At 40.8% G+C, this 13,763-nt stretch overlaps 1 protein-coding gene across 1 annotated transcript; it reads left to right on the top strand.

Moving 5' to 3' along the window:
* Window positions 1-5,659: 5,659 nt before the first annotated feature.
* LOC124019410 (25-hydroxyvitamin D-1 alpha hydroxylase, mitochondrial) lies at window positions 5,660-13,016 on the top strand. The gene is made up of 9 exons (XM_046334745.1): window positions 5,660-5,967; window positions 6,907-7,097; window positions 7,928-8,124; window positions 8,474-8,674; window positions 9,215-9,378; window positions 9,683-9,849; window positions 10,788-10,869; window positions 11,024-11,221; window positions 11,807-13,016. The coding sequence occupies exons 1-9, from the start codon at window positions 5,740-5,742 to the stop codon at window positions 11,924-11,926; spliced, it is 1,548 nt and encodes a 515-aa protein (XP_046190701.1). The 5' UTR covers window positions 5,660-5,739; the 3' UTR covers window positions 11,927-13,016.
* The last annotated feature ends 747 nt before the right edge of the window (window positions 13,017-13,763 follow it).

The raw sequence follows: 13,763 nt of genomic DNA, 5'->3' as shown, positions 1-13,763 counted from the left end.
GAAGCGATAGGAAAAGGAATCTGATTGATATCCCTTTAAATGGAGCGAAGGCAGGCTATGGAACAGAGAGCTTTCAGGAAAAACAACACTTCCGGGTTGGATTTTCCTCAGGCTTTTTATGGAAAAGTTTGATCTTGCTGATATATGGAGAGAGAGGTTTCCGGCCGACAGATCATTCACTTAGAGTAACAAAACAGGTTCCAGACAGTCCAGAATATATTTTTGGCTTATATCCAAATGTATTGATAGTGAGTGTGTTACTACAGATATTTGTATTACTCCCCTCACAGACCATAGGGCCATTTACATTGACATCAAAATATTTACCGCCTAATATTTACCTTGGTAGAGCATCCTACTGGAAGCTAAATAGCTCATTATTAAATAATGATACAGTTACGTTTGAGGTTAAAAATCTGCTCTCACACTTTTGGGAAAGGGCTTGTGAAGAAAAATCAAAACACTCAAAATTAAATTTGAGTGTCCAAATACCTTAGAAAATATGGTACTAACCTTGCTAAGACCAGAAGAGCTGAGGAGGAAAAGGTGATCATTAAGATAACTTCCCTTTCTCAGAGGTCTGCACTATTGTTAAGTGACTGTCCCACTGGATGTCATAAGGTGATTGCACCAATTTGTAAGTCGCTCTGGATAAGAGCGTCTGCTAAATGACTTAAATGTAAATGTAAATGTAGGTCCCCAGCCGGCAGAATTCATCCTATTTCTTTAGACTTGAGAAATTTCACTCTACAAATAACACTATCCATAAATTAAACATTGATGGTGTTATTACAGACGACGAAAAAATGAATGGCTAAATACTGAAGCAATTTTTACAGGAATTTGTATTGCTCTATGTACTGTCAGGAATACACAAAGTTTTTTTACTCACTGAATAATGTTCACTCTATCAGTGATACAGAATCTAAACAGTGTGATGAACCCATCAAAGTTGAAGAGATTAGTCTATCAAACATCTAAAGAACAACAAATTACCAGGTGTTGATGGAATTCCTTCAGAATTTTACAAATTATTTTCTTAACAAGTAGCCCCCTTCCTATTTGAAGTCTTTTTTTAGAGAGTATTAAAAACAGTGTTCCCCCTTCTACAATGAGTCAGGAGTTAATAACACTGATGCCTAAAAACGAAGTGCTGCTCATTGATAACTGGCGTCCAATATGTCTTCTTAATAATGATTATAAGATATTGCCCTTATTACTTGCAAAAATAATTAAAGAAGTCCTGGGTGCAATCATTGATGAAACACAGTCTGGCTTTGTGAGGAACAGACATATTTCTAACAATATCAGACTAGTATTAGACATACTTGACTACTCAGACCTAATAACCGATGATAGCTTCATTTTTTATATATATATATAAAGCTTCATTTTTTATATATATAAAGCATTTGACACAGTAGAGCATCAGTTCCTCTTCCACTCCCTTGAGAAATTTTGAGATTTTTTCTGTAAGGCTATTAAGACTCTCGATACAAATGGTAAAAGCTCTATCAAATTTAAATATGGCACCTCACCTAGATTTGAGTTAAAGAGAGGAATTAGGCAAGGTTGTCCTATCTCTCCGTATCTGTTTTTATTAAATCACCTAACAAATTCTTTAAAAAATAGTCCTGTACAAGGTATTTCCATAGCTGGTAAAGAAATTATTATAAGCCAGCTGGCTGATGATACTACACTTTTTCTGAAAGACGCTAACCAAATTCCCATATTGATCAATGTGATACAATCCTTTCCCAAAGCGTCTGGTCTATATCATAATATTAATAAATGTGAACTCATAGCTGTCAAAGATTGTATGACACCTTCATATTATGGTATTCCAGTTAAAGAATAACTTACATATTTAGGAATAACCATTACTAAAGGCTTACTAAATTTTAACCCTCTTATTAAAGAAAACCCTGAAGAAGCTAAATCAATGGCGACAGAGGAACTTCTTTAAAAGGAAGAGACCTTCAGCCTTGGTTATTAGGAATCTTTAGGCTTACATATGGTGCTCTCTTTATATCTTGACGGTAAAATAAGCAAGGAGATAGACCAGATGCTTTTCAACTTTCTGTGGAGAAACCGTACCCATTACATTAGGAAAACTGTTGTAATGAACACTTATGAGTGTGGCGGGCTGAATTTTCTGGACTTTACTACCTTAAATAATACTTTTATGATAAATTGGATAATACAATTCCTAAGAAGACACATTTCTATATGGAATTATATTCCTCATCATGTCTTCTGTACTTTTGGTAGCCTTAACTTCATGTTGGTTTTCAATTATAATATTGACAAAGTTCCAATGAAACTTTCTGCTTTTCATCGGCAGGTTTTCTTGTCATGGTCCTTAATTTATAAGCATAATTTTTCTCCACTGATATTATATGGAATAAGCGGGATATATTGTATAAAAATAATTTTGTTTTTAGAGTATTGGTTCCGAAATAATATCCTATTGGTGAGCCAACATGTAAATGCAGAGGGTTTTTGACTTAGTTTTAAGGAAATCACTTTACAAGGTCCCTGTAACACCTAAAGATTTTGCAATTGTTTTAGATGCCATTCCCTCCGGTGTTGCTTTATTATTCATTCGTGTGAAGACCTGACCCTCAGAGCCTACCTTCCATTAACCCTGTTGACTCATCAGTAGGAAAGATTTTTTTCTCTTTTGGCCCATTCAACAACAGAGCGATACGAACCTAGTTTCAGCACGATGTTGTAATTGTTCATAAATATTATCCTGCCAACCACTATATGAAGAAGTTTAAGGAAAACAAACTCAAATTGTACCTTTTGTAATGACCACCCAGAAACAGTGTTGCGTCTTTTTTGGCATTGTATTCATGTAAGGTAACTGTGGCAAGACATCAGTAGATTTATAATTGAACACATTCATGAAGATTTTACACTATTGTGGAGAGATGTACTGCTTGGATTCTTTACCTATGATAGAAATAAACTGAAACAATTTTATGTAATTTAATTATTCTTTTGGCCAAATTTCATATTCACAAATGTACATTTACAAACAAAACACCACACTTTCATACCTTACAAAAATAAATTGAACTATATTTTAAGACAATTAAATACTCTCGAACAAAAAAGCTGTTAGAATTGTGTATGTATTTCCCTTAAGGTCCTTGTGTAATGTGATATTGTACCCCCTAGCTAACTTGTCCTTTGTATATTATTTATATATTTGTGTTCCCACATGTACCTCCTGTATTGATTTGTTTTTTATTTTAAAATATTTAAAAAAAATTAAAAGGGGGCTGAGGAGGAAGGAATGATTTTTAAATGGGCCACCCTTGCCCGGAAATTGGTCACTCGTTCATCCCGCGATCACTGTTTTCAGTGGGTGTGGGTGCTTTATTTGCGCTACAGTCAATTGAGTGTATGTCTACTTATATTAAATATATAATTATTAATATACCCCTACTGTATGATAGCTAGCAAATTAATTAGCTAACTAACGTTAGCCTGGCTAGCTGGAACTTCTGAAGGAAAAAGTTTTATTTATACAATTTCCAAAAGATAACCAAACACAAACATATTTACTCTTTACGAGACGTGTTTGTGCCGTCATGTGCATTAGTATCACAATTTCTAACTTATTTGCATTCGTTTTTACTTACACTTGTATGTTGACTTCTACATTGATGTTTTCTCTGACTTTTCTTAGCGGATGTACAATCGTCGCGAATTGAATTATGGGGAGTTTCAGGCCCCCGGAGCGAACCTAATTTTACACTCGCAAAGTCGACTAAAAGAAATTGAACTGTATTTTAAGACAGTTAAATACTCTACTAACAAAAAAGCTGTTAGAATTGTAAGTGTATGTATGTCTCTTAAGGTCCTTGTGTAATTGTAATGTGATATTGTCCAATAGCTCGATTGTCCATTGTATATAATCTATATATACTTGTGTTCCCTCGTGTACTTTCTGTATTGATTTGTTGTTAATAAAAACAATTAATTAAAAAAATAAAAACGAGGGCTGATGGGCTTACGTTGCAAACGTCACTTGCTTGGCTCATCATTTGGACCGCCCACCCAACATGGCGATGGGGATTCCCCCGAGTGTAAGTGGTCGAGGGTGTGTCTTTAAAGTGTTTGGATCAAAACCCGTGTTGCAATGTGGCTACTGGTTAGCTACCTGGGTATTTAAACATCACGTTGGTCCCGTCTTCCATTTAGCTAGTTAATCACTGGCATTGTAACAAAAGCAGTGCTATGATTGGTCAATAAGGCTGGCAAAAATATGAGTCAGAGATCAAATCGTACATGCAAGTATATTGTGAGCAGGTAGATGCTGTGCTCCACACTTAATTTATTGTGCTCAATTCCACTTTCTGGGCTTGCAACATTTTTGTCTGAGCTCTTAACTCTCTCTCAGCTCCTCAACATAATCCTTTGCGCCCTCAATATTTTTTTAAAATCTGTACTCACAACTCTCCACCGACGCTCAACATTATTTTCCATGTTCTCAACATGCCTTTTAATTGTGAGACGGAAATGACGCCATACATCCCATTCAAAATGTTCTGGACAAGCCACTGGCGGACATGCAAATTACCCACAAAAATTGTCTGAAGAATATTAACCAAATCTGTGCCTGTATTTGGCGCTGTTGCAGTCAATCGTAGGTATTTCAGTGTTTGGTAATTCTCTGAAAATGACATCCGAGGAAAGAGGCTGTATGGTTTGAACGATAGAATAGGACCAAACGTCAAAGCAGTTTCGGAGTAGAACCACTATTATTTAATTGCGCAAGGCGCACACATAGCGTTTTGGCAAGCTTCCACGTTTAATGAAAAGCGGGTCAGGATATTCTCTCGTGCTCACACAGAGGCCAGCACCCAACAGGAAAACCCTTAGTCAGCAAACAATCCACGTAGCCTATTGCAATAAATTCTCAGTAGACCCTTTATGAGCAGATAATTCGCAGTATTAACGAATTCTTGAATTGAGACGCCTAGGCCTATAATTGGATCACGCATAGACCTATTGCTCAACATCTACAGGACTGGAAAATGCATTCTAAAATATCAGTCAATCAATTTATGACGTGGAAAAAGTGAACACTAATTTAACATGGGTTATTCTGGAGTCACTGAAAGAAAATATATTAACCCCACTGTGACTGAAACAAAGCATCCCTTATATAATACCCGAATATTATAGGCTAAACAGCACTGAAATTATTTTGCATGTTTGTTTCATATTCATGTGTAGAATTGATTACCCACATCAGATACATGTCATATAATAGGAGTAGGCTAAGCTACACTCTTTTCAATATGTGATTTGGGGTAACGCATCTTATTCTTATCATATATCTGTTTGCTATTAATTTCCTCCTAATAAAAGCCTAGACTGAGAAATGCAGTGCAGGAAAATTGTTTCTCAGCAGCCTCCACCGGTGTCTGAGAAAAATCGTCCAACATAAAAGTTGATTAGGTTATTTACCCTCCACGTGTGCGCTTCTTTGGGTTGGTCTGACTTCTGCCATCTGATTGGACACACCTTCCAAATAGTTCACGCCTACTGCGTCCCAGCCTGGCCACTGGGCGGGGTCGACCCCAGCATTCGCTTTCATTGGCCCACACTGAGAAACTTAATAACTCTAGTCCGGCATGGGTCGAGCGGTATAAATGCAGTGTCTTGGTGCAAGATGAGCACCGACACCCGATATACTTTCCTTCGTTCATCTTCCATCGTATGAACATAGCCATACTTATGCTGCAGCAAGCCCTCAAAGTGTCCGGTCGCAGTGCGTCCCCGCTGATCAAGTGGATGGAGAAGTGGGCTGAGAGCGCAGCTGGCCTGAAGAAGATCGAGGCGACGCACGGGATGAAAACCCTAAAGGAGATGCCGGGACCCACCGTCGCCAAATTTGCCTGGGACCTCTTCGCCAAACGGGGACTGTCCCGCCTCCACGAGCTGCAGGTAAATTATGTTGTTGACTTGTTGATCTTTTTAATCATTACTTTTTAGCCAGACACTGATGTAAATGTATGACATTTGTGTTTTATAACTTATTATACTTAGTGCTTATGGGTTTGTCTTTTTAACGGCAAAACCATAGTAATTAATGTTTCATTAGGATATGTATATGGTCTTCACATTGTTTCTTGGAATAGATAGGTTATTACATTGATGTTGGGTTTGGCATAGCCTATGCAGTCGCCAGAAAACGCTAACATCCGGTTTTCAGGGGTACAGTATTTTCAACCTAACTTCTGTTTCCCCTGAAAAAACGGGAAGTGGGAACTCAGCTCAGGCATCTTTCTGCACCTGCTCCATTAGGTTAGATATGGCATGGTGCTATAGAGAAGGGCAGGCTTGAGGCTTGCCCCCCTCAGTCAGCCAAGGCCATAAACGGTGTCAGACTGGCAGACCATGTCACTGGCTCTCACATGTACTGTATAACCTAACCATCAGTGTGTAATGTAATTGTCCAACAATTAAAAAGCTATGAAGGGGCCAACAAAAGCTACCTAAATGTACCAGACATGCAGTTGCGAATGTATAGGCTATGTAAGACAAGTGGATCATTGAGCAGGAAAGTGCCTTGGAAAGTGCAACTCAGGCACGTTCCTGTGCTTTGGGGGTGTCTGCTGGCTCATAGGGGTAGATGGGGAGCATAAGGAGCAAGAAGGCAAGCTTTTTATCACATATTGACCATAGGGCGGCTGCTAAAACTTTGAACATTGTACAGATTTTGGCCATAAACTTTACATCAAGCAGCTTTAGAACTGTAGCTAGGTCTGCTCACAACATATTGATGTTCCATCCATAGAAATAGAATAATTCTATAGACTGTTCCATCTCTACTGAATCATGCCATCCATATGCGTTGTGTGCTAATGTGTTGTCCTCTCCCAGCTTGAGGGTGTGAAGCGCTACGGGCCAATGTGGAAGGCCAGCTTCGGTCCCATCCTGACGGTGCACGTGGCCGAACCAGCCCTAATAGAGCAGGTGCTGAGGCAGGAGGGCCAGACCCCCATCCGCTCTGACCTCTCCTCTTGGAAGGACTATAGGAAACAACGAGGCCACGGCTACGGACTGCTCACAGCGTGAGTACCATTAATCTCCTCTGCTGTTTTCCTCCCATGCTGTCCCCCTCCCCTCTACTCTGTCGACCTTGCCTCCCCTCTCCTATCCCTTTCCCTCCCCTATCGCCATATTCCTTTCTCTCATCACCACACCTCTCCTCTTCCCCCCTCCCCTCTCCTCCTCTCTTGTCTTTACCACACCCTCAGACAGCCACAGTCATCACCATTGGACACTGTTCAACTTGACACATAGCATCTGTTTTTATGGGTGTCCCATATTTCATAATATCACTATAGCAGCCTAATTATCTTTGTGACAGTGTCTGACTGTGTGATCTTACTCAATGAGTTGTCAAGCTGATTTAAACTGTTCTGACGTCAGGGTGACGTGCTGTCCACAGGAAACAGGAAAGATTAACAGAGATGAAACAAAGACTTTAGACAAAGGAATAATTGGCTAGTGGCCATACAGACAGTGAGTCATCCCTCGATCTATAATGGGTTATTATTACCTATGGGTTATTACCTAATCACCAGGAATATGAAAATACTATCTCAAATTAATTCAAGATTTATTTATACGGCACATTTCAGTCATGGAATGCAACACAATGTGCTTTACAGGAAAAAAACTCAAATAAAACCATGAAAATTAAAGCTGAAATATTTACTACACAACAAACACAAGATAAAAAAAAACAAAAGAAGGACACAAACTGAACAATTACAGTTCCATAATGTAGCCTACAGTACAGTTGGCCCAGCCTGTATAAAACATGTACATTATTGATGTTTGTTGGTGTGCAAACTCATTTGATGGCATTATTTTCTGTTTACCTTACTTTCTTCAGTGAGGGGGAGGAGTGGCAGGCGGTGCGGACTCTCCTGGGGAAGCACATGCTACGTCCGAAGGCGGTGGAGGCCTACGATGCGACTCTAAACGGCGTGGTAGATGACCTCATCACTAAGCTCCGCCTCCGCAGGCGCCAGGACCCCCGCGGCCTCGTCCCGGACATCGGCAGCGAGTTCTACCGCTTCGGCCTCGAAGGTAAGGCCTATTTACATTCGCTGTGGTTTGCCCCTGAGGCCTGATTTTACTCAACTCTCTTTGTTGATGTTTTTAAACGGTGGCATATGAGGTTAGCATCTGTGGTCAGGTGCCTGTAATAACAGACTAAATCAGGAAGGAGCTTTATCATTGTCATTCTATTGTATCAATGTCAATTAGCATTGTAGGTTACTAGTTTAGTCTATTAACATAACATGCTTGTGTATGGTACGAGTATGTTACTCTGACAAGTCTATAATAGTCTTAATTGGATCTGTATTACAGAGGGAAAACACAAAGCCTTTCAAACCCTTCTCCCCTTACCCTCTGCCTGTCTTCCTCTCTGCAGGGATCTCCTCAATCTTGTTCGATTCCAGGATTGGTTGTCTAGACCCTGTGGTTCCCATGGAGACAGAACGTTTCATTCAGTCCATTAACACCATGTTTGTCATGACGCTCCTCACCATGGCTATGCCTGCCTGGTTACACCAGTTGTTCCCCAAGCCCTGGGACACTTTCTGCCAGTGCTGGGACTACATGTTCCAATTCGGTGAGCTGCCATCTTGGATAGCCTCATACTTGCTCCACCTTGGTTTAATTCCACGGACTTCTTTAATCCATGCTACCTGACTGACCTACTGATTTATTATTAGTTGTCCCCAGTGGTAGTTTTTCCCAACGGATAGATTTCTAGTAACTTATAGTAACTATAAATAGTTCCCTTTGAACAGAACCCATAGTGTGTGGTCTCCATCCATTCATTACCTGTAATCCCTGTAGTAAGCGTTCCCAGAGGTCAATTATTTTCCTCTTCAAGCTGTACGGATCCCATAAGTCTGACTAGAGCTCTTTCAGACATGTGTTCAAATACTATTTGAAATCATTTCAAATACTAGCTAGAATTGATTGAGCTTGCCTGGTGCTATGGAACCAATATAAATGTCGCAATACTGCACACCTAGCCCATCTGGTACTCCAGGCAGGCTAAAGAAAACGCTGAAAGTATTTGAAAAATGTAAAATAGTATTTGAACCCAGGTCTGACTGAGCTCCTTCATTCTGATCTTGACCCCTGATCTATCTCATTGCAGCTAAAGGTCACATTGACCAGCGTCTGATGGAGGAAGCGGAGAAGGTGGCGCGGGGAGAGGAGGTGGAGGGGCGATATCTGACTTACTTTCTGACCCGCACGGGGCTACCCATGAAGACGGTGTACAGCAACGTCACTGAGCTGCTCCTGGCTGGGGTGGACACGGTGAGGAACATCTCTAATCTCTCCTTCCTCTCTCATCTCTCTCACCTCTGTCCTCATCGCTCTTTGACCTAGTGCTTTAATATTAATTTTTAACATATCCAATAGCCAAACGTCTCCATTCCCCCTCACTCCTAGTCACAGCGTACTTCCTCTTCTTAATCTCCCTCTCTGTATGTTAAGTCTGATCCCATACAGTCAGGCTTAGTTGTAGAGAGCTCACTATCCTCTCCATCCACTGCTGCGGTGTTCTTATGGTGAATGATTTTACAGTCGTACTGATCTGCTGTGTCCTGTGTGTGTTCAGATTTCCAGCACCATGTCCTGGTCCCTTTACGAGCTGTCTCGGCACACTGAGGTTCAGGCCTCGCTGCGGGAGGAGGTATTGACTGTGATGGGGGGTCGGAGGGTGCCTGGGGCTGCAGACGTGGCTCGCATGCCCCTCATGAAGGCTGTGGTCAAGGAAGTTCTCAGGTAAAAATAAAATAAAATAAATTTATAAAGCCCTTCTTACATCAGCTGATATATCAAAGTGCTGTACAGAAACCCAGCCTAAATCCTCAAACAGTAAGCAATACAGGTGGCTCGGAAAAACTCCCTAGAAAGGCCAAAACCTAGGAAGAAACCTAGAGAGGAACCAGGCTATGAGGGGTGGCCAGTCCTCTTCTGGCTGTGCCGGGTGGAGATTATAACAGAACATGGCCAAGATGTTCAAATGTTCATAAATGATCATCATGGTCAAATAATAGTAATCACAGTGAACAGGTCAGTGTTCCATAGCTGCAGGCAGAACAGTTGAAACTGGAGCAGCAGCACGGCCCAGTGGACTGGGGACAACAAGGAGTCATCATGCCAGGTAGTCCTGAGGCATGGTCCTAGGGCTCAGGTCCTCCTCCGAGAGAGAGCGAAAGAGAGAATTAGAGAGAGCATACTTAAATTCACACAGGGCACCGAATAAGACAGGAGAAATACTCCAGACTGACCCTAGCACCCCGACACAAACTACTGCAACATAAATATGATGAATGATCATTTTTGTATTGAACTAGGCCAGTTAAGAACAAATTCTTATTTACAATGACAGCCTACCGGGGAACAGTGGGTCAACTGCCTTGTTCAGGGGCAGAACGACTGATTTTTACCTTGTCAGCTCAGGGATTCGATCCAGCCCAACGCTCTAACCACTAGGCTACCTGCCGCCCCAAAATAATAATAGTAATGATATAGGTTTGGATATTTATAGCACTATTCCAACCAAGCTCCTCGTTATATAATTAATTAAGGGAAGTTAATTTCATCCACTACAAATTGGGGTGAACCATGTACCCTTGATTCAATCAACTACTACAACCAATCGATCAGTCATTAGACTGATCAGTCACACTGACATTGTTGTGTTTTGGCTTCTTCAGACTTTATCCTGTTATTCCGGCCAATGCCAGGGTCATCGCAGACAAAGACATCCAGGTCGGAGGCTACCTCCTCCCCAAAAACGTAAGTGTTGACGTGATGTTGAGTGCTTATTTTTATGCACTTTTACAGCAATCTGGTGTAATATGGTGTAATATTCATGTGTAAAGGCAAATGTGTGTAATGGTAAGTTTAAAAAAACAACTGATTCTTAACAGCAGGATTCTATCCTATCCAGACTCTGATCACCCTCTGCCACTTTGCCACATCCCGGAATGCATCATTTTTCCCGAACCCAAATGCCTTCCAGCCCCTTCGCTGGCTGAACCGGGACGAAGGCCACCACCCCTATGCCTCGGTGCCCTTTGGTGTGGGCAAACGCAGCTGCATCGGCCGCCGCATCGCAGAACTGGAGGTCTACCTGGCACTTGCACGAGTGAGTTGATTCTTGGTAACTTTTACATCGAGGCTTTGGCAGAAAGTGTCTCATAAAATGACATTACTTTTCATTGCATTTTGAGTCCCAGTACATACAGTCGCGACTGAAATAATTGGCACCCTTGATAAAGATGAGAAACTATAAAATAACACAAATATTGAGCTATGTAGTACACTACATTTTTTGGGAACATTTTTTTATTTAATGAGATTTTGTTTAACAAGTCATTTTCCCCTCTAGTGTAAGATCCCTCCCAATGTGTTCTCCAATCTCATAACATTTTACAAAAAGGTTATCTTCGCAAGGGGAGGGTGCCAGAGTATTGAGGAAAAAAAAGAAAAACATCTGCGTAATTGTATTCGTATAAAATGTAATATTTCCCTTTTTTTTATTGCATACGATATAGCTCAGTATTTTTATTATTTTATACAGTCCTATTCTCATCTTTATCAAGGGTGACGATCATTTCGGTTGTGACTGTATACTGTGTTTTTCTCCTTGTAGTAGACCTCCGTTCTTCTAAGTACTGTTCATGTGAGGGGTGCCCTCTAATTGCCTCAACCCCTCTCCTGGTCCCCTCAGATTCTGATGCAGTTTGATGTAAAGCCCGATCCAGAAGGCAGTGGTGCAGCAGTCAAACCCATGACCCGGACACTGCTGGTGCCAGAGAGTGAGATCAACCTGCAGTTTATTGAAAGATGAGTCGATGACCTGCTGAACACTAGCTATGTGTATTTGACTGTGACTGACAATCCATAGCTCTCAGAGTGAGACAGTTGGGAGCACTGGGAAAAGCATTGCGAAAGAGGGCCCGACTGAATTTGTAGGCCTAAACCCATAGACCAGGCCCTCAGCCCCTCAGATCCCAAGTTCAGTTGGTTTGGGCTGGCCTGGGTCTGAGTTGATACAGCAGCTGAATGAGGGGCTGATAGGTCTTTGTTAATTGAAAACCTTTCGCTCTGTATATGAACAGTAGTAGTTTCATTTCCAGTGAACTGAAACTCACTTCCCACACATTTTTTGCACAAGGAGGCTTGGAGATGGTGAAAGGAGGGTACGGCAATATTTCAAGTGCATTAGAGCCTATCTTGAAACTTCTCTCCATGCAGAGTGAAATGCATAGAACTTGAAACTTTTGACTGAAACTTGAAAAGTGCATCAGGAGATATTATGTGACATAGTACTATAAAGCTGCAATCAGCAGTAGAAACTATAACAAACTGTGCCCCTCCCCTATTTTGGTAAAAAGCTGAGGGATGGGTCTGGAGAAATGTAACCACTTAAAAATTAATAGACAAAGCTATGGATGATAGGACTGACCATCCATGATATCAAAATTATAGTTTTGAGGCCATGTAGTGTTTATTTACATTTACTTTGTTTCCAAACATTGGAGTAAAACAAGCTTGTATTTTGGGTTCTGATGGGATACGACAGTTGAACTAAGATCATGAAGCATTTATAAGTTGCATTATTCAAGAATCAATGGGTACATAACATTAATTGATAAGTAAAAAATTGCTGATTTTCCCCTTTAATGACAAGTGATTTTCCTTCTCAATATCAGGTTGATCCCTCTTTTCACCTCTTAAAGATGCATTATAAAGGTTTTGTATAATTTCAGCCAGTAGTTTTGAAAGTAGCACTTAAAGCCACAACGTGCCCTGAAAATTGTGCACAATTGTGTACAACGTCATCCATTTCGTATGAAATGTTACGTCCTGCAGTATATACAGTGCCTTGCGAAAGTATTCGGCCCCCTTGAACTTTGCGACCTTTTGCCACATTTCAGGCTTCAAACATAAATATATAAAACTGTATTTTTTTGTGAAGAATCAACAAGTTGGGACACAATCATGAAGTGGAACGATATTTATTGGATATTTCAAACTTTTTTAACAAATCAAAAACTGAAAAATTGGGCGTGCAAAATTATTCAGCCCCTTTACTTTCAGTGCAACAAACTCTCCAGAAGTTCAGTGAGGATCTCTGAATGATCCAATGTTGACCTAAATGACTAACGATGATAAATACAATCAACCTGTGTGTAATCAAGTCTCCGCATAAATGCACCTGCACTGTGATAGTCTCAGAGGTCCGTTAAAAGCGCAGAGAGCATCATGAAGAACAAGGAACACACCAGGCAGGTCCGAGATACTGTTGTGAAGAAGTTTAAAGCCGGATTTGGATACAAAAATATTTCTCAAGCTTTAAACATCCCAAGGAGCACTGTGCAAGCGATAATATTGAAATGGAAGGAGTATCAGACCACTGCAAATATACCAAGACCTGGCCGTCCCTCTAAACTTTCAGCTCATACAAGGAGAAGACTGATCAGAGATGCAGCCAAGAGGCCCATGATCACTCTGGATGAACTGCAGAGATCTACAGCTGAGGTGGGACACTCTATCCATAGGACAACAATCAGTCATATATTTCACAAATCTGGCCTTTATGGAAGAGTGGCAAGAAGAAAGCCATTTCGTAAAGATATCCATAAAAAGTGTCGTTTAAAGTTTGCCACAAGCCACCTGGGAGA

The sequence above is a fragment of the Oncorhynchus gorbuscha genome, linkage group LG03 (assembly GCF_021184085.1).
Source record: "Oncorhynchus gorbuscha isolate QuinsamMale2020 ecotype Even-year linkage group LG03, OgorEven_v1.0, whole genome shotgun sequence".
Taxonomy (NCBI): domain Eukaryota; kingdom Metazoa; phylum Chordata; class Actinopteri; order Salmoniformes; family Salmonidae; genus Oncorhynchus; species Oncorhynchus gorbuscha.
Note: the sequence above shows the minus strand (reverse complement) of the source record. Positions and strands in the feature narration are given on the sequence as shown.